Raw genomic sequence first — 22,744 nt, 5'->3', positions numbered from 1 at the left:
ACTAGTTGATGTTTTAAGTAGAGCAATCACAATTACTAATCTACCTTGCTACATAGTGCAGACTTTAATGGTAGTCAACCATAGGAAAGGCTATTTCCATCTAAGAAACAGAAACTGGTAATGTATGGGCAACCATACCAGGAATCTTAAAGGACATGTAAACCCTCTACAAAAAAAATGGAATCAGTGAACAACCTCTTTGAAATCTTTCAAAACTGGACACTCCAGTTGTTAAAATATTAATAGTAAAGATGCAGCATCCACTTGCCCCCTCCTGCAGGAATGTACTTTGGCTGTTGGCTATTGCACATGCTCAGTTGTTCTCAGCTCAGATTAAGAAACATGCAGTCTAGCAGTGAATGAATTGATGGCATTACTGGTTCCCAACTCCTCTTGTGGTCATAAATGACCCCTATTTCTTTCCTGAATAGACCTGAATCAAAGCAGGGTGAGTGTTACAATTATGCATTGATATAGGTGTATTATTTTTACAGCAAGATAAGGGGGCTCAACAAATTCTGATCTTCCAAGAGTCAGTCACAAATGGTTTGGCTATGGGAGCAATTCAAGTGAAACCATATGGCAAAGAAAAACAGAACAGCTTTATACGTATGGATACTGCACTCTACTGAAGCTTAATTAACATTTTATTGCTACTTTAAAGGGGACCCGTTACCCAAAAATAATTAATCAAAATCCTATTTTATCACCTTAGTCAAGCAAAATTAACTTTAATTACACAATATAAATTATTTGAATCTTGTTTCCTTCAGTCTGGGAATTCATAATTATAACAAGCAGGCAGGAGCCATTTTGTGGACACTGTTATTAAGAGAAGCCTTGTATCACCTCAGAATCTTGTTTGTGCACCAGAATGGGGAACCCATGTCCATCCCCATGCCCTGGCCACACAAAATGGTGAAGAGAACGGGGTAATGTGTGGAGAGCAGTGACATCTAGTGCTGAATGGAAAGTGAAAGTAATTGTCTGCCCCGCCTCTATGCCTAAGGCATAGAGGAGGGGCAGACAATATTTGATTGACAGCTGAGATTTTTAATTGTGCTTACAACAGTTATGAATGGTTTAATAAAAAATAGAAATTGGATTTCATGTTTAATTTGAGAAGGACTTTCATTATACAGATTTTTGTGACTGGGTTACAGATCCACTTGAAGCCAAAAGATGTAAGCACCAATAATACCTGACATTTTATAGTCAGGTTTCTCCTGCTTTATCTTGCTTATAATGAAAAGTGAAATGTACTGAACATTAATTATTGCTGCCAGACTGTTACACAACAATGTATTAACTATACTCTGAGAACTGTTTCATTTCTTCTTCATCTATTCTGTGTTAACACAGCTTTGATAGAAGTACTACCCAGATAGAAATAAACGTGAAATAGTATGAAATGCAGAAGCTAGATACAATAAAGGGAGTGGAAGAATGTTCATTGTGAGATACAAAACAATAAAATATATGGCTCATGAAATAACCTTTCTCTCTGAAAATGTAGCTGCCTCTTCCTCTCCCAGGCTTTTATTTCTACATCAAGGAGCACTTCAGTAATCTGTAAAATTATTTCTTATGAGTTCATATTATTTATGTTTTGGACTCACTACAACAGTATCAAATTCAGTTTTAGCACTTAAAAAAATCCTCCAACCATTATGAATAGCAGAACCTTTGCTTTTGTGCTACTTGCATATTTAAGACTCAAAGTTGTACCTTTTCTTTGACAACAAGGGTTGCTTAAAATTAACTTTTGGTACTGATTTACTTGAGGTTCTATGAGTCTCTCGGCAATAATTCACAAACCATACACTGAGCGTGCTTTATTACCAATGAGATTAGTAAAACTATTACAACAAGTAAGACAAGACAAAGACAAAACAATCAGGAGTGCATCAATCGGCAATATAACAGCGATTGCCTCAATCAGCAATTAATCAGGGAATAACAATCAACATAAAAGAATGCCTCAATTCAGCAATATAACAGCAATTGCATCAATCACTGTTTGAATCAGCACTGACATCTAGGGGCATATTTATCAAGGGTCAAAGTTCAAAGTTAAAAAAACTGAGAACTTTATATTCAAAAAGACCAACCGAATAGAGGTTGAAGGTTTCTGGGAGTCGAAGAGGTCTGTATTAGAATCATCCGATCGAAGGAATAGCGTCTTTGATCTACTTCAATTCGAAGGGTTTTTTTTATTCGATTTTCGATCTCCCAAACGCCCCCCATTGCCTCCATACAGGTTCTAGGAGGTCCCCCATAGGCTAAAACAGCACTTTGACAGCTTTTAGGTGGTGAATGGTCGATGTAGAAGTTTTAAAGAGACAATACATGATAAATTTTGATATTCGAATTTCGAAGTTTTTTCCAACTTCAAATCGAAGTTGGACTATTCGATGGACGTACCCAAAAAGTACTTTGAAATTCGAAGTTTTTTACTTTGAAAATTCACTTCGACCTTTGATAAATCTGCCCCCTAGTGTATAAATAGGTTTGTATAATATATATAAATATATATGTTCTGGGAGTCATTTGGGGGGCTGAACTTAATGAATCTTTGACGTTTTTCAACCAGGATTATGATTATCTATGTAACTATTCTGTAGCTTTGTCATCCATAAGATTAAGCCTGCATATAACTAGGTGCCAAGTTTGGAGGAAACCAATTTATTGGCAAAGCCCATAAAGCTGCTCACAACTTAAATAATTATATAACTAGGGGGGCTGTTTAAGTAGAGGATATAAACGATGAAAATCAGTTGTGTGTGTTATATGTTTTTGCCTATGTGCAGTACCCAAATACAACTCACAAGGTGTATTTAATGATAGGCACCTGAGGACCTCAGCCTAGGTGTAGGATTGCCACCTTTGTCAGTGGCTAAACTCAAGCAAAGGGGGCAGGGCAGATAGTATTGGGGGTGGGGCGTTGATGTTGGGGTGGGCATAATGACATCAGAGGCAGGCACAATGATGTCAGTGGAGTTATTGTGTCACTTAGATGCAACTGGCTGTATTTCTTTCCAGTTTTCTCAATATTTTAAACCAGACAGAAAGTTTTGAATGGACAGGCCTTTGAAAAATGTAAATGTCCAGTTTAAAACTACATGGGTGGAAATTTTATCTCTATCTATACCTTGCCTGATGAGTAAGCCCAATCCTTTAATTACATTTATGGGATCTATTATACAGAAATATACCCGGAAAGCTCTGAAAGACTGCAATTCTTATTTAGAAATACTATTTCTTATTTTTGCCTTTCTGTAATAATAAGAAATTAACTGCATTTTATAATAAGTAAGCCATGTTGGGGTGAGTTTATAAATGTTATTCATTTATTGGACAGATTATTGTTGAGGTTTCACAAGTCTGAAAACTGAACCAAACAGGCCTTTCAAAAACCAAATTATTCGGATCAAAGCCAAACAGGTGGCAACCCTACTAGGGCGGTGGCTCTTAGGGGGCAGCCCTTGGGAGTCATATGGGGATGAGTATAGAGCCTTCTGTGCTGAGTAGTGGGTATGATGTATGCCAAAGTGATGTCGCTCACAGCCACAGCTTCTATTTGAAAGGGGGTACCACCCTAGACACTGAGCCTAAATATAAAATAGACAGAAGATAGACAGAAAACTGCATTACGTAAGATTTAGAGACAGCTTACCTTTATTGTCAATGCAGCACATTAATGGAAAGACCACAGCTATTACCACATTTAAATGTAAACATCAAAACATTGTAAAACCCACCCACCATCCTTATGTATTTCCATTTTCAAGCTTTTCCCTTTTTTTAGCAATGTGAAATAGCAGCTCTCTATTGAAGTCCTGAGGTTAGATAAAAAGATACACAAGACAAACGATAGTGTAACACCATAATAACAATGTTGAAATCCTGTGTCTCAATTTGATTGAGTTCATCTGTAGTCAGTTGTTTCTAAGCACAGCATATAATCTCCTTTCTCTGCCGTTCAATAGCTCTATAGATCTTTTATAGAGGAATAGATCTCCCTTTGATTGCTTGGAACTCACTAATACCTCTATGCTCCGCACCAAAGCCGTGGGGAGAGTGAGACACAATGAAGGGTTGAGGTCTGGGAAAAAGAAGGGAGCAGTTTGGAGTGCTGCTGAGTATTACCCAAAGGAAAAGGACTCTGTAAAGAAGTGAGAGGTAGATAGACCTTTTGGTCCATGACTGTGATGCAGAAGAAAGAGGGATTAGTGAGTTCTAAGAGTTTGAAGGAGGATCAACGAACAGCAGGGGATATATACTTCATTACAAGGTCTCAGTCCAGCGGAGTGTAAGTATATTGGGATCAGGGACTGCGGTCAATCGCACAACAGTACACACTATTCTGTGCTTAGAAACAACTGACTAAAGGTAAGCACAATTGAATTGAGACAATGGATTGCAACATTGTTATAATGGTGTTACAGTATCGTTTGTCTTTTTATCTCCCCCGTGGACTTCATTTGAGAGCTACTGGACCTAAATACGTTGCTGACTGCACCTGCTGCACCAAAATATACCCCAGACGTGCTGCGATATTTACTACGTAAAATTAATAACGAGCCTTTTAACAGCAGACCAGCCAGTATAATGATCATATAAATGGCCAAAGAGCACTCCATTAACATAAAAAAGTAAAATGAATGCAGAAATAGAGGAATTGAAAGCTTTCCCTTACCTACACTTGCACAAGCAAAATACCAACACCAAAGCTCTTCTTTCTTTCTGCTCCCATGCTTCTCATCTCTGTCTCTCTGCCTGCCTCATGTAAAAAATCCAAGATGGCCATGGATTTCACAGTCCCTTAAACTGGCAACACAAGAGTTAATAACTTACAGAACCCTGCATCTCCTAGCTACAGTGCTTCTGTGGTTCTGTAAGTTATTAACTCTTTTGCCTATCAAGATGGCTGACAGACAGCATACCTGGATCACACAAACTTCCTTCCAGGACAGCAGGAAACAACTCCAAGCAGGCGGCACACTGCAATGTGTTACAGATTAACAGCAGTCTCTTGCTGGTCACTCAACAAGCTGGAACACAAACTGCCAGTCTCTAAATCTCCCTGCACATCATTCCTCTCCTGGCTGGTTTCTCCTCCAGTTCCTGGCTGATTCTCCTTCCTCTTCCTGGCTGAATCCCTTTCTTTATGAAGGTTGAAACAATAACTAATTCCTCTGTACTGTAGTGGAAGGCACAGGGAACTACATTAACCAGCAGTCGTACAGGTACAGAACCCCAAGTGCTACACATAGAAGCTGAAGTAGATGGCCCTTAAAAATAAATAATAATCAATTAAAAATTAGAAGAACAATAAAATATTTGCTTAGTAACCTCAACAACCAGAAAACATTATTAGTTGTATTTGAAAAGTTAATCCATCTATAACATACTAAGGGGCAATTTACTAATACTCGACTTTTTCTCATATAATAAAAAAAAAAATTCGACCAAACTTCCAAACCCAAATATCCATAAAAGTCAGTGCAGGAAAAAGTTGCAACAAAATTTACGTCAAACTGTATCGTGCAATTTTTTTGATTTGACGCACAAATCTTGTGATTTGTTGCTGAAAAACAACTTTTATGGATTATCAAACAAAAACCAGCCTAAAAACCATCTAGATCATTAAGGCAAGAAACATATTCAGATTGGTAAAGGGACATCTGCCGTTGACTTTTACGTGATTTTGATGGGTTTAGCTGCTTTGGAGCATATTGAATATTGAAAAAAAAAAAAAAAATTCCCTCTAAAAATTTGAGTTTTCCCCTTAAAAAACTCAACCAGAAAAATGTGAGGTTTAATAAATAGGCTGAGCCTAGGGAGTAGTTCATTATGTTCAGTCCAACTGAATGTTATTGAAAATCTGAGCTATATGCTTTCTATTTAACATTAACAGTCTTCCACACTCCCCATTTTGTTATTGAACTGAAATGGACCCAGTACCAGCCTTGACCAAAGCACTAAGCAATGTTACTACAGGGTTTTAATTGTCCTTTAATTCACTCATCCATATCCTAGTATAAATTAATTTCCACGGGTGCTCTGGTAATGTAATTTTAATTTTTTTTTTTTTTCAGGTTGTTTCCTCTACTACAGATATAACTTTCTCCTTCCCCAAGTGAACAACCTCATACTCGTTTCGTTTAATACTAAGTTTCTTTTTTATTTGAATTTATTCAGCAGTCCTGTCTTTGCCGTGAATGATATAACCAATGACAACCCTAAAGCAATTTCACTTTCATATTCATCCCCCGCTAGTATTGATTATTCTGTCTACCATTGCAAAATGTTTCCCTGGAGTCTGCTTTATAATCATCATTTTGCAGATTTGGAATGTAATTACGTTTAATACCAGCAAATATTTCATTCTCCTGTAGCATCAGTCCTCGCAATCACATTTCAATTAATTTAGAATGAAATGCTTTATGAAAGCATGCATTCTTGATAAGTTACAAACATCTTCCCATCAGCTAACTTGTGTTTTTATCATTAACTGGTTTTGATAAGTAACATTTTGCATACTTTCTTATGAAATCCGGCTACTTTGTGGGGCACTATGTGCATTTAAAATTAATCAAGTGACATGATATAAAAAATATTTTTTATATAAATCAGTATTTATTATATGAATTGGTATGATGCAGATTACAAGGTGCGTTTATATTGTATCACCATATATTTTTCTCAGAATTCCATTGTGGCCACACACACAGAGGCACCGATTATATTGGTTTTAGATGTTTAAATGTTTTTGAAACCCCAAATAAACAAATTTTCTCTAAAATCTCGAATGGCATGAAATGTATTAAAAGATCTGAATTTAAAAAATACGAATGAAAAAATGCGGAATGATGTGCTAAAAAATACAAATACCTCAAAACAATGTGCTAAAAAATATGCTAGCCTTTAATAGTCTAAACAACCACCAGAGGGACAGGGAAAGTAGAGGACTTTTTAAACCCTGTACACTCCAAACGTTTCACCGTAATACACGGCTTCCTCAGGGGCACTTCACTTATGCCCCTGAGGAAGCCGTGTATTACGGTGAAACGCGGTGGGCAGGTGGCATAGGTGGACGGTGGGCGACTAGCTCCCACTTGTTCCCCACGTAGCTAGGTAGAATTTTCGCTGGGGAATGACTGGAAGGGAGGTTTTGGTGAATGGCCATAGCAACATGGCGGATACTTTAATACTTTAGTGGTCAGGCTGCTAGGAGAACGCTGACTACACGGTTTGTCCACCAATCTATCCTATGCCTGGTTTGTAAAATGTGTGTATTTTTAGGGACACGGTCCCGGACTTCCATATACACTTAATGGAGTCAGTCTTGGCATTGTCTGTATGGGTGCGGGTGTGCTTTTAACTTATTTGGATTAAAAGTTACGTTTTATGTTATTTTTCACGAACTTTTTTTAATAATTTCATCTGAACTGGTTAACTTGGGGTGTACAGGGTTTAAAAAGTCCTCTACTTTCCCTGTCCCTCTGGTGGTTGTTTAGATTATATCGTTTCTTCAATGAACACTAACCTGCAGATAATTTAGGTCTACAATTTGATTACACTCACTTGTGTGAAGTGAGCCTTTAATAGTCCAAATGGATTAAAAATGGTCCAATAGGATCAGCACAGCTCCCATTGACTTCAACAACTTTTACATGGTGAATTAGAGTTTTTGTGTTTTTACACTTAATAAATCTCACATTTTTAGAAATATAGAAAAACAATGATTTTTTAGAGATTCATAAAACAAGATGTTTGAATGTTAGTAATTAAGCCCCTTAGTGTTGCATCTACTTTAAATTGCATGTGATGCATCAAAATGAAGGTTATTTAGCATGCTCTTTTTTTTTAAAACTAAAATTGGTGCTGGAATTTCCAGAGTATTGATTGCACCAATTCTGGAGTGTGTGTCAAAAACAGTAGAGGCAGTACATATGCATTGACACCCATAAATCTACAAATGTAAGGAGCGACTTTTACCCTAATATCTTTAATGAATAGTGTCAATACATGTACAACCTTGTGTTCATATAAGCACAACCACACTAGCGGTGGCACTGGTAAATCAGTCTTTAGTTTAAGCTTGTTCTCTACTCTACACATTCTAGAAGCTACTAAAAGTTGCCAATTTATGAGTTCAATTTATGTAAGGTGTCCTTCAACCAGTGTTTTGTTTAAAGACAAAATGTGCATTGTCTCTGCTATTTAATTTACAGTTCCTTTTTTCCTATGTTTTCTTTTTGCAGTCATTTTGTAACCGCTGTTCCCTCTAAGCTATGCACATATGTGCACACATACGAATTTTGAGGGCAGTACACACAATAAATTGTAATGCACACAAAGAATTTTGTGTGAAAATATAGAATTTTCATGTACACACACATACACAAAAGAGATTTGGACAAACATCCAAGGAGAAATTAGACGGAACATTGCTTGTAACCCATTATCCACTTTTTACCTCATTCTCATCTCAATTCGTTTCACATTATTTATCATTGCAGTCCTTCTGCTTCATTACTCAGGGAAATCTTATTTTGATTGTTGTTTGTGAGGAGCAGGTGTCCAAAGACAGAGATGAACTATTGGAAAATAAGCATCCAAACCAAATTCTAGGTTCCAGATTGAATTTAAATGTATTGGCACACCAGAGTGTTTTGCTGATCTTCTACTTTACAGCAAACACCAAAATGCTCTGTCCCTCTATTCAAGTAAATGGAGGGGCATTCAATTATCATGTGAAACGTGTCAGTGTGTATTCCAGTGTAACAATTATCCATCTTGAAAGTGCCTTGAGTCAATGTAATTGCTATCCAAGTGAATGGAGGGGTGATTCAGAGTGTTTTGCTGCCCACCAAGCTGGAAACTATGCCCATGTTTTCTCTTATTTACTGCAAGTTTGAAATCTGTGGTCTGATAGTCAAGAGGGCATGACATGATATTGTTGAGGTGTTGCTAGCCAGATAAATTGGACTGGTGTTGCTAGCCAGATAAATTGGACTTTCCAAGTCTAGGGAAAATCCATGAGGCAGATTCACTAAAGGCACTAACGCTAACGACAACTCGCCAGAAATCTCATCCGCAGGGACATTCCCAATTCACTAACAGGCATAGAGGACAATTCATGGTGAACTAGACCATGGCTAGCGTTCGTTTGTACCCTATCGCTCTTTTCGCTCTGACGAACGGTCGTTACTCCACAAATTCACTAAGATGCGAGTTTTACTGAATGTTACCTTTTTCAACAGAGTTTACTTTCCCACCTCAGACCAGGCAAACGAAGCTAAAAGAAGCTACATCTTCCTCAATCTTATGTCAGTGACATCATATCCTGTATGCCGGAAATGCAATGAAGTTGTAAAAAAAACGCCGGCGACTTTACTTGTTTTAAAGACTTAAAGACTTCAAAAGTCCAAACTATTAAAGATTTATGTGTGATGAATTTTTTAAAACTAATTTGAGGGGCATGCCACATTTTTTTAAAGGGGTTGTTCACCTTTAAATGAACTTCTAGTATGATGTAGAGAGTCATATTCTGAGACAATTTGCAATTGGGTTTCACTTTTTATTATCTGTGGTTTTTGAGTTATTTAGCTTTTTATTCAGGAGCTCTCCCGATTTTCGGCAATCTGGTTGCTAGGGTCCAAATTATCATAGCAACCATGAATTGATTTGAATAAGAGACTGGAATGTGAATAGGAGAGGCCTGAAAAGCAGAGTCAGAAGAAGAAGGCAAATAATTAAAAAAAATGATTAATAAATATTGAAGACTAATTGAAAAGCTTCTTAGAATTGATCATTCTATAACATACTAAACGTTAATATGAAGGTGCACCTCCCCTTTAAGGGTGGGCTCATGTCTAGGGCATTACAGGATCTCTTCTACCATTATTATGGCTCATTGGACATGTTTGAAAAAGTGGCCAATTCAAGCATTTGCACCAACATTACTATTAAAGATGTCCATACAACTTTTATGTACCCACTCTATTCAAATTAACCTAAGCTCAAGAGTGCTAGTGAAGTTTTGCTAAGCAGAAATGAACGCTAGCGAAAATTCGCTATGAAATGCTTGCCCAGCCGAAGTAGGCTAGTGAAAATTTGCCAGTGTTCGGATGCTGAGACTCAACTTCACATATTGGTGAATTAGCGTAGTGGTAATGAATTTGCACCTGCTGAAGTGGCGCAGAATATAGCGAAGCAGGCGCTGGTGAAAATTTGTCCTTTAGTGAATTTGCCCCAATGAGTTTTTCTTGCAGCATGTACAGAATGATGCCATAAGTCTTTGCTAGCCCAATAGTAATGAAAATGTAAAGTTTATAGATGCCCTTGAAGTATAGCATCCATGTTGGGTAGTATTATGCAACAATGTATGGTAATTCCTCTGAGGTTCCGCTGCTCCACTGGTAGATTAGATACCAATTTAAAAATAAGTAAACATATCCCTTGAAACATTTTGTCTGTAAATCTTACATAATATGGATTTTTATTTTTAAAACTGTTTTGCTTTGATTTATACTTTTATCCTGCTTACTTAAATCAGAACTAAATCTTAACTGAAGAAGTAGCTAGAAATGTTGTACATTATGTTTTGGGCTTCTGTACCAGCCCAAGGCAACCACAGCCCTTTAACAGGGAAGATCTGTGCCTCCAAAGATTCCCCAATAGCTCTCATCTTCTTTTCTATTGATTCAATTCACATGCTCTGTGCTGCTGCCAGTTAATGAGCTCTAGCCAGCTCACAATAACAAAGACTATAAATACTATATTAATATATTAATACTATATTACTACTATAAAGATGATGAACCTTTAGGCTGGTTCTACAAGTTTAATATATAAAATATGGCATTTCTAGCCATATTAATTTTTGGGGTTTAGTTCTCCTTTAAGGTTGGTTACATGACCTTTGTCTAGATCCTTATTGATTAACACAGGTGTTTGCATAAGTTTGAACTAAATCAAAATTCATAATAGTATAAACCTAACTGAATCCCCAATAGTAAAATATTTTATTTTGAAGACCTTTTTTTCTACATATGCATAATACTGTCATGGGAAAAAAAATTTTTTTTCAAAATGAATCAGTTAATAGTGTTGCTCCAGCAGAATTTTGCACTGAAATCCATTTCTCAAAAGAGCAAACAGATTTTTTTATATTCAAATTTTGAAATCTGACATGGGGCTAGACATATTGTCAATTTCCCAGCTGCTCCTGGTCAGGTGACTTGTGCTCTGATAAACTTCAATCACTCTTTACTGCTGTACTGCAAGTTGGAGTGATACCCCCCCCAGCAGCCAAACAAAAGAACAATGGGAAGGTAACCAGATAACAGCTCCCTAACACAAGATAACAGCTGTCTGGTAGATCACTCAATAGTAAAAACCCATGTCCCACTGAGACTCCTTCAGTTACATTGAGAAGGAAAAACAGCAGCCTGCCAGAAAGCATTTCTCTCCTAAAGTGCAGGCAGAAGTCACATGACCAGGGGCAGCTGGGAAATTGACAAAATGTCTAGCCCCATGTCAGATTTCAAAATTGAATATAAAAAAACTGTTTGCTCTTTTGAGAAATGGATTTCAGTGCAGAATTCTGCTGGAGTAGCACTATTAACTGATGTGTTTTGAAAAAAAACATGTTTTCCAGTGACAGAATCCCTTTAACATCATAACATAAAAGCTTCTTTAACCTGTCTTCTCTTTTCCTCTCTTAGAACGGTTCAATGTCTATATCATGCCAACACCAAATTTAGACATCTATGGGGAATGCACAATGCAGATCACACATGAGAATATCTATTTGTGGGACATTCACAATGCAAAAGTCAAGCTAGTTATGTGGCCTCTAAGCTCTTTAAGGAGATACGGCAGGGATTCTACATGGTTTACATTTGAATCTGGCAGGTAAGTGCTGCTCAGAATTATTAATTGATTGTATATAGAAAGTTTCTTATTTCAGTATGAGGAAGCTTTTATTAAATTTTCATTTTTAAAATAGTTCCCCTTTAAGCAAAAAATGTTAGGTGCAGCGTCAGACTGGGCCACGCTAAACAGCCCCTGCTCCTGACCTTCCCTTCCCGCCGATCACATAAAGAATTTGGGTGGGGCGGGGTTTGCAGGAGGGGGGCCCTTGGGTGGTGCGTGGGGCCTGATGTAGCGCAGCCCCGGTGGGCCAAGAACCGCCCAGTCTGACCCTGGTTAGGTGTATTGACTTCTTAGATTCTTTCTATTTGCTAGGGTAATTAAGTGTCAGATTTAATTTAAATTTCCAAGTCTCAAAATAACAACAACAAAAAAAAAAAAATAATAATAACAAACAAAAGATGAAGAATGAATCCATATGCAATCTCTCTTAAACTATTGCTGTATAGATCACACTTAGGGGGTGACTTACCAATATTTGAATTAACAATTGAATTTTGTATTCGCTAAAACTCACTCATATGTACAAAATGTATTCAGCAAAAAAAAAAAATTGTAAACCTTGAATGTAAAACATTGACATCTAAAAGCTGCCAAGTTAATGTCAATATTAATTATTAAATATTAATGTTAATAATCAATGGGATCCATCGATAGCAAATATAAAGTGTTTTTTCAATGCAAGTTTTTACATTTTTTGACCCATTGAAAACCATAAAAAAATTCTCACTTTTTATTTTAATTTTATTCCAATAATTTTTTTTATATTTCAACTTTTTAATAAATACGCAAACATTTGAGTTTGATAAAAATCATTACACAAATTTTAATAAATAAGCCTTCCAGGGTGGATTTTTGTGTGATATTAGAGCTCTCCACTGACACATTGTGCCACTTTGTATTCATTCCTATGGGTTTCTTAGAGGCATATCTGTGGATGGAAGTCTATTAATTTATAAATATGCCTCTAAAAATATATGAATAGAGAGTGACTGAATTTTACTGTGGTGATAAATCTTCCATTTAAAGTTCATTTAGGAAGCATAGGCTGACGTCCTAGAAATGGTTTGCATATGCAGTCCTGTAGGTACTGCTAACAGGAGAGGGATTTACTGAATACAGTACAGTAAGTACAGTTTCTAAAAACAATTTTAGCCAATAATCCCATTATCAGAGTACAAATGGTGCCAAAAATTGTGCATTCACAAGAAACCACCATATCTTGTTCTGCACCATGCAGTGATTAATCCCACCACGGAAATGCAATGTTCCTAGTGTGTCCTACTGCCTTCCCGCCAGCTAGACTGAAAAAAATCACTGGCGGGATGGCACTCGGAGCGCTGCGTTTTCCAATATTGCTCGAAGTTTTCGTGTGAGGCAACTTCGGGCGACCGGAAAATGAAGCAATCCGATTTCCATCCTGCCGGCAATTTTCATTCTACCCGGAGGGAAGGCAGTTCGGGGAGATTAGTCACCACAAAGTCGCTGGGCGACTAATCTCCATAATCTCCCTGTGTGTCTCTACCTTTAGGAAAATGTAGTTGAAGGAAAAAACATTTTCTTCCCATGGGAACTGCATTTTAACAGGCCGGCGGTCATGTGCCCAATTTCTTCCACATATATCAAAGCTAAGCAGTGACAGATGTTGATCTTTATAAGATGTTCACATAATATCAAAGTATAATTATTCAACAAAGACACCCGGGTCATTAACACAAACAAATATGAGATTAGCTGTTAGTTTTTCTTTTCATCTGCAGAAAAACTATAATTAAACTTGTCACCGTAAAATGTTCCTTCTGCTTAAAATCCATTTCTGTGGATGAGACCATATTAACAAGGGAAGTTATTGAACCATGAAACTTGCTGACTTTGGAGTAAGTGCTGAGACACAATTCTTTGAAATTCATCTCCTTTTCTGTGACCCAAGGTTGATATATTAATTTTCTCAAAAGAAGATACACAGATGCTAGGGTTATTTGAAGCTGAAAGTATAGCCATGGCTGCAGGCAGTACATCTGACAAATATCTTTCATTTGTCTGCCATTCTCTTGTTATCGGTAAGAAGTGTCATAGTCAATTAACCTATATTGTGTTGTTTCCATGCGTTCAACTGATGTATCTTATAATGATGGCTGTATGAATGTCATTGAAACAGTCCTTTTAAACATACTCATTCCTTTAATCTATTGTATTAATTTTTCATCATGTTTTATTTCCCACGCTGTTGGGTCAATTTATTGCCCGTGAAAATGCTTTCACTGGGTTTTAGCTCGCAAATTCCTTTTTAACAACCACAGATAAATCTAGTAATAACCTGGGATATGGGAATTGATGATATATGTATTTCAGTTGCTATTGAATGCAAAGCTGCATGAATCAATATTGGTGGCAAAGATACAGTGATTCCAATTAGTGGTCCGTTATGCAAAAACCCCAGGTCTCAAGCATTCCAGATGATGAGTCTATACCTGTACCTATTACTGCCACATCAAAGGTGAAGGTTCAATTTAATCAATATTGATAATTGTTTTGTTTTTATGGCAATACACCAATCCAATGAAAATAAAACATGTTTTATTATTGTAGCCTTCATTGGAATTACAATTCCCAGACCAATCATTCACTCCTGAAGGTTTGGAGAATACATTTTGATAAATACTTATCAAAACAATCAATCTGATCCATTTATAGGCTAGGTGGATTGGTTCTCTAAACAATCAAATGTTTAAGAACCCTGCCTGTAACCTGTGGCAATACAGTATCTACCCATAAATGTATGTGAAAGATAATATCAACTTGTCCACCAACTTTTATTTCCCTATTCTTAATATAACCTTTAAAATAGCAATATTTACAGAGATTTTCCAACTGTCTCATGTCTACATGTTAGGTAATAAATAAAGTCCTGTTAATCTCAGCATCTGGCCAATACATAGTCCAATTTCCAGGCTGGTGCTGGCACTCGTGGAGATTCTACCCAATAAGGAGTTTCTTTGCTCAAAAATTTAATGGCTACATAACTTTCTAAAAGCCACTGGGTAAAGTATTGTTTTATGTGGAACTAAAGACAGAAAAAGACTTGTAATGAGATCTATTCTTTTTCCAGCTGCAGCAGATACTGTTGCTATAATCACATCCCTGAGATCATATTAGGCCAGAAAATAGAAATGACTGATCTTAACAGTTTAAATGAAGAAAGCTGTTTCTCTTTGGAAATAAAGGAATGTCATGTAGAACTTTTCATAGTGACAGCAGTGCAAAAAAAAAGTAGGACGAAAGCCTATGCTAATCTTCTTAGGTCAAAAGATTGTTCTCCTGTGTGTCTGATTCTTCTCGGCTAGAAGAACCTGCCTAATAGGTGGATTTTACAAAATGAAACAATTGCAGTGATGACATGCCGAGTGAGGAGTCAATATACTGTATAAAGATTATGAAGGCCAATTGAAAAGTTGCTTAGAATTAGCCATTCTATAACAAACTAAACGTGAACTTAATGGTAAACCACCCCTTTAGAAAGAACAGATGTAATAGCAAAGCTTCTCTTAAAAAATAAGAGGAATGAAGATGACACCCATTTGGTAAATTCTCGACATTTAGCAAATTTTCGGCAAAACTAAAAATTGCCCATCACTAGGTAATACATTAAAAGGCAATTCAAGTTCCAAGGGCTCCAAGGTCTCCTGGGGTCTTTTATTCGAGTATCAATACACTTATTTTCACCAGTGATATTTTTTTACAGAATGTGTGACACTGGTGAGGGACTGTTTACATTCCAAACAAGAGAAGGAGAGAAGATCTACCAGAAAGTCCATTCCGCTACTCTGGCAATAGCTGAACAACATGAAAGGCTTATGCTAGAACTGGAGAAAAAATCAAGAGTAAGACCATTTTTTTTCTTTTTTCCTAAACAATATTCAAAATAAAAGGTAATATTGTGTTGCCAATATAAAGTGGTTCTGCATTAGGTATTAATATATTGTGTGCAGAGGTATTTCAAATAACCAGATTGCTGTTTCTATAACAACAATGCCACTGTGTAAGTAAATATGTTTCTCTGTCCAAAATATACGGACGATCTGCTAAACAGAGAGACTTTTATGCATGTGTGTGCAAATATATATACATGCTTATATAGTTTATGCAATACTGTATTATGTATCCCCAAGATATGTGTTATGACCAGAGAGTGCAGAGTGCAGGGTTGAAGGTGATTACATTCACATTAGAATTTCTGAAATAGAAACACAATTTCATATTTATATTTAGATCACCTTTACTTGGGGCATGCAAATGATTGCATTTCCAAGGCCCTTTCTTCAGATAGATTATAAACAGTTTATTGCTATGATGTTAAATGAGCAAATTGAGCATATAGAATCCTCTATACCGCATGAGTATACTTTAGAATGTTAAGCTCACTATCTTTTACTTCTGGACCAACTAACCATATGATATAGCCTACCACAAGCTAGCTTTCAACCACAAGATGGATCTTCCCTTATGCCACTGAGGTCCTCTCAGGTCATAAGTCTTCCCTAATGAGGTCCTAAGGACTTCTCTGGGGCCTTTACAACCCCAGAAGGCACCATCCACACTTCTCCATAAGAGAAGAACCTCCGCACCAGGCAAAGGTAAGAGGTTCTATGCACTCAACCCATCATCAATATATTAAGGACAGTGGGGGTTATTTAAAAACACTGGGCAAATTTGCACCTGGGCAGTAACCCATGGCAGCCAATCAGATGATTGCTTTCAGTGTTAAACCTACAGCTGGCTGAAAAAAGCTAATCACTGATTGGTTGCTATGAGTAACTGCCCAGGTGCAAATTTGCCCAGTGTTTATAAATAACCCCCAGTGAGTCATTTTGTACAGTAAGCTACTAAAAATTGCCTTACCATTTAAACAAAACAGGGATTTTTGTCCATATATTGCAATATATTCAAGCCGCCCAACTACGGCAAAATCATTCATTAAAAATTCTACTGCATCATTATATACATTATTCATTAAAAATTCTACTGCTTCATTATATATTTTTCACAGGGACTAATTTTTACCTGCAACTTACTATACATGGTTAAAACTCCCAAATGGTTGCCCTTTTTATTGCCCACCATTAGGATCACCTGTCTGTAGCTAGGGATTATGGGATTTACATCATGGAGCTGGCCACTGCTCCTGTATAAACTATAGCAAAAAGGAAAAGTTATGCTCACCACTAATCAATTATAAAGTTTTAGGCAGTGGTGCAATGAGGTTGTGACCACAAAATTCAAACAGATAAATAGAAGAGGTCCTCTGCAATCAACGCATTATCAATATATTAGGGACATTAAAACATTTTGTGAAATAAACTTACTAAAAATGCCCTCCCATTTAAACATAAGAGGATTTGCTTGGTAATACAGTCAAGCTGGCCAACTACATTAAAGTCAACCCTAGTCTGGCAAGTCCTACACTCACTTTCATTTGATTCATTAGGGATACTGTCATGGTAAAATATTTTTTTTCTCAAAATGCATCAGTTAATAGTTCTGTTCTAGCAGATGTCTGCACTGTAATCAATTTTCAGAAAAGCAAATTGATTTTTTTATATTTAATTTTGAAATCTGATGGGGCTAGACATATTGGCAGTTTCCTAGGTGCCCCCAGTCTGATAAACTTCAGTCACTTTTTACTGCTGCACTGCAGGTTGGAGTGATATCAACCCCTCTTCTCCCCCCAGCAGAACAATGGTAAGGTAATCAGATAACAGCTCCCTGGTAGATATAAGAACAGCACCCAGTAGTAAAAACCCAGGTCCCACTGAGACACTTTCAGTTGCATAGGAGAAATAATAGCCTGCCTGAAAGCAGTTCCATCCTAAAGTACTGGTTCTTTCTGAAAGTACACTTGTTGGGTTAGGAATGACATTTTACATGGCGAGAATTATTAGCAATGTAAGCAGTGTAATTTAAAAATAAAAACTACACCATAAAAATCATGATAGAATCCCTTTAGGAATTCTACTGCTTCATTATAGAGTCTAGTAATTAGTCACAGGGTCGTTAGACGTTAAAATAATAGGCAGAAAACATTTAATGCAAAGCCGGATTATCTAAATCTAAATAGTTCATGTTTAGGAAGGTGAATACAGCTCCTTATCTACCATAAAAATTAAATTTTCTTGTATTCAGTCTTTTCCTAGCATAATAGTTAGAAAACTAAAATGACACTCTAAATAATGCCAATGGCTTGTTAGACTTTTATGTCTCTACAGAGAAGTTAGAGTTTCCAATTTGATAAAATTACCAGCAGAATGTAAAAGAAAAGAGAGATTAAAGGAACAATAACACCAAAATATGTTGTTAGTGTTTTGAAGGAATGAAAATATAATGTACTGTTACAGCTGGTGTTTTTGCTTCAAATACTCTCCTATAATTTATATAAACAAGTGCTGTGTAACCATGGGGGCAGCCATTCATAGCTGAAAAGGATAAAAGGCACAGAATAAGCTCTGTAATGTTCAATGGGATTCTTCAGAACTTATCTGTTATCGTTTGTGTATCCTGTGCTTGAATGACTGACTCCATGGCTACACAGCAGCTTCTTTATATAAACTACAGTTGTGTTTCTAACACAAACATACCCGTTTTACCAATGCAGGACAACAGTATAGTATAGTATCATTCCATTAAAACACTAACTTTTTGGTGTTAATGTTCCTTTAATAACTGTACATTTTCTTTCAGCTCCAGACTACTCTGACGGAACCTATGACATTGTCGAAATCAATATCACTTCCTCGGAGCGCATACTGGCATCACATCACCAGACAAAACAGTGTTGGTGAGATCTACAGCTTGCAAGGCAAGTGGATTATTAAAGAATTATCCTTGCTCCCTTCCTTCTCTCTCTGCACAATACATTCAAATTGCTTTTATTTCGTTTGGATCGATTGTTTTGTACTTTTTTCCATTTCAATTTACTACACCTCGTAAATTTTAAGTGAAACCCAAATTTCTAAGTAGTTTATTTTGTTTTCATTTTTAGCATCCAGTTGCAAATAAATTGTGCTTTTGCAGTGGCAAATAAAATCAAGCACAATCAGCCCCACAGGGCAATTTGAATTAGAATTAGGAGTTACTGGTCAGTGATACTGAACCCTGTCAAAGGAGAGAATTTTAGCACGGCTTATAGAAGCACAGAACAGGAGCCAACAAGCAGGTGTAGGTAATAATCCACATCCTTTAAATGAATCAAGAAGAATATTTTCTGTTAAAAAGCAACTTATACATATAGTAGGTATAATTAATGTGTCAGTTTATTTTTTTTTTTAAAAATGGGTTAAAATGTGTGATAACTGGGGATGATATTTAACTGGTGGGAATCCACCAGGATATCCCTGGTAATAAATAATTTGTCCTTGTACTTAGAAATAATTTATTTCTAATTAAGAACTGCATTCCCCAGATCTCCATAGCTTATTTATATACACTGTTAAGGGAGAGATGAAGAGGTTTTGCTTAATGCTGGGGACGTTTTATAGATCATGGTTATTTTTGTAACTTATCAACTGGAACTGATTGACATAAATTGTTGTATGAGAGCCACACCATGTCATACAGGATATACAGTATTTGTTCTTAATGACCATGATAACACTGTGGGGCAGATTTATTAAAGGGCGAAGTGGATAACGGTGGCGACGATTCGCCAGCGTTACCGCTCACAGGAACTTCGCCGATTTACTTATGGGTGCAGACACCGATTCGCTAGTGAAAAAGATAGATGCTAGAGGTGATTCGCACTTTATCGCCAGGCAACTTTCGCTCTGGCGAATGGACGTTACTCCACAAATTCACTAAAATGCTGATTTTACTGAAGGTTGCCTCTATCGCCAGTTCAGACCAGGTGAAGTGCAATGGAGTGCATAGATTTTCCTCAATCTTCAGTTACTTACATCATATTCTGTCAGTGGAAAAACTCTTTTTAGGGTGACAGGCTGCAAACGTCCTAAAAAAATATTTTTGTGTAACCGGTTTCCCCCATACATTTTCTAACATATCGAACATTATTTTACAGTGGACTCATATGAAGGGCATTATTACAACTCTATTATTAAGTTTCCCTGGACATGTTTACTTATCAGTGTAAATGTAATGTATTTGATGCAAGACCTCTAATGAATTTGGGTTAGGCAGAACTGAACGCTAGCGCATCTTCGCTTTGATTTGCTCGCATTGCCATAGTAACACCAAAACACCTTCGGCCAGGATGAAACTTCACATTTTAGTAAAGTCCCAGCGAATTTTCATCTGGCGAAGTGTTGCGATGGGTGCAAAGCGGTCGCTATTGAATTTTCACCAGTTAGTAAATCTGCGCCTGTGAATTTAGCAGTTGGCAATAGTAATGTGCGGCCTGACCCAATACCTATGCGTCAGACGGGTTTGAGCTGAATTTTTAATGGCCGGAGGACACAATGGGCTGTTACAATATCTTGTGATTTTATTGTTTGTGGGGCCTTTCCTTGTGATCTATGGGTGTGGGTCCTACAATGAAAACATTTTGCTGGTAAGGGTCAGGTGTGGGTTGAGTTTTCACTGATCACTAGTTGGCAACCACTGCAGTTTACGTTTTTTTGATCAAATATGGCCATATTCAGTCGAAGTAAAATCGTTCGATCGATCATAGAAATCGTTCGAATCTAACGATTTAATCAATCAAATGATTTTCCCCAAAAAAAAACTTTGACTTTTTAAAACTTAGCCAAATTTTGGCTATAGCTTCTAGGAGGTTTTTAAAGAGACAGTACTTCGAAAATTCAAAACTCGAATTTCAAAGTTTTTTCAATTCAAATCAAATTTAGGCCTATTCGATGGTTGAAGTACCAAAAATTACTTTGAAGTAAATGTGCCCTTACTGTATGTAGAATATCTATCCATGGTTCAGGTGTATCTAACCTAGCTATTAGGAGCCATTCTACAGTCAACAATCTGTTTTTAATAAATTGTTTACAAATATATTTTATTGAGTTGAATAAAAGAACATAAAGATAATTCCATTCCATCTTTGATAGAAGAGCTTATTTGAGTGGTAGAGTGGGCTTGACTGTAACAGAATTGATTGAGGGATTTTTTTATTAATGATGGAATAGTTTTAAAAAATGGACTGAGAACAAAGAGCTCACAGATTCCAAGGCATCATTGATCAACAGACAGAAGATACTTTAAGATCTGGTGATATCTCATGGCTGGGTAACTAAAGTAGAAGGCTATAGTAGGCTGGTTTATATTTCTAGATTGATTTATAAACTGCAAGATTTATAGCTGGACATAAATAGCAAAATTTATACAAGTTTGACATAAACGGTGTTATTGTGTTAAATACATTCATTAGTGATCATCGCTCATCCTATCCAATTATAGCAACATATATATTTTTGACATGAAGATCTGCAATAGAGTTGTTACTATTACCGGAGAAGCTGACAAAGTGGTTGGGATCCTAATTTGAACAAGACACTGTGTAAAATAAAATATGGCACTGAAATCCTAAACCAGAATACAGACTGAATGATCATTTACTGTCAATGACAGCAGGGGAAGGAATGAAGGAATTATGATTTCCAGTTTCAAATATAAGGCAATTATACAATAAAAAATGGGAAAGAGAAAGCAAATACAGGTAAAAGGACGTACTGGAAAATATATTAGTAGCAAACAGAGGGAGGCTATGTTATCACTTTATAGGACATACAATAGGTAAGAACTTAATTATCTTTTTAGAGAAAAGCAGATCAGGTGGTGCATATCAACAGATTTTAATATATATAATGTGCTGTTTGCAGGAAAGAGTTGAAAGAGGTCATACGAGATGTATATATATATATATATATATATATATATATATATATATATATTGTATATTCATTCATTTCGTCAGTATATATTGAAGAAGAATGCAGAATCAGTGGGAGGGGGGTGCAAAATTGTTAGGAACAATATGGCAGGAGAACAAGCTCTGCTACATTTTTTGAAGAAGAGGAGCACTGGTATGGGACAGAAAGTAAGCCAATAGAACCAGTGGTGGTGCCTGACAACTTGCACCCCCTAGTGGTTGTAGGGGATCAGACAAGCCCCCACCCCTGCTTTTTTGTCTGTGACTTCATCCAGACCTGCTACAGGCTGGAGAGCAATCTGATTGGCTGGGAGCCCCATTGCATCTCTGGGAGAGGTGTAGGATCCAGGAGAGTGCTTAACTTTGTTGCCAAATGCACAGAATTGAAGACAGATCTGATAAAAGGGGTCCCTACTGCAGCCACCAGCCAGAGCCAGAGAGAGGCTGCGAGAGACAGAAGGGATCGTGCAAGTGCTGCCTGGTAAGAGTGCCCAAGGAAAGCTGGAAAGCTGAAAGAGGGCTGCATCATGCTATGCTTCAATAAGCATTTGAGCTTCAAACATAAAGAAAGCCTGGTTTCTGTCGCCTGCATGTGGATACTTTGGCCACGTGTGATTCCCCAGGGTGAGGACAGGTCATGCTCGTATACCTGCCACGTGGGAGCAGCTACTAAGTCCAAAGCAAGATATACTTTGAGGGCAGGTAGCACTACCTGGGGACATATGAGCTCTTGGGGCAAGGGACATATTGCCAAGGACTGAACTGTCTAAATTGGCATTATCCAATGGAGCCTGGGACTGTGACATTAAAAGACTGTGCCGGGGGTTGGGTACTACACATAGGTTCCTCAGGGCAGTTTTTATATTGTTGCTGCTTGCACTATATAAAGTTATAGTTGTTTTTACTGCAAACTGT

At 37.0% G+C, this 22,744-nt stretch overlaps 1 protein-coding gene across 1 annotated transcript in view; it reads left to right on the top strand.

The window, feature by feature from the left end:
- The window catches only part of dok6.S (docking protein 6 S homeolog), a 119,217-nt gene extending 100,164 nt beyond the window's left edge, over positions 1-19,053 (top strand). The window contains exons 5-7 of the mRNA XM_041567782.1: positions 11,739-11,928; positions 15,689-15,827; positions 18,682-19,053. Coding sequence (XP_041423716.1) covers positions 11,739-11,928; positions 15,689-15,827; positions 18,682-18,930 — 578 coding nt within the window. The 3' untranslated portion in view covers positions 18,931-19,053. The remainder of the gene's footprint in view (positions 1-11,738; positions 11,929-15,688; positions 15,828-18,681) is intronic.
- The last annotated feature ends 3,691 nt before the right edge of the window (positions 19,054-22,744 follow it).

Source organism: Xenopus laevis, chromosome 6S (genome assembly GCF_017654675.1).
Source record: "Xenopus laevis strain J_2021 chromosome 6S, Xenopus_laevis_v10.1, whole genome shotgun sequence".
In the NCBI taxonomy this organism is placed as follows: Eukaryota; Metazoa; Chordata; class Amphibia; order Anura; family Pipidae; genus Xenopus; species Xenopus laevis.
This window is presented reverse-complemented; position numbering and strand designations above follow the sequence as displayed.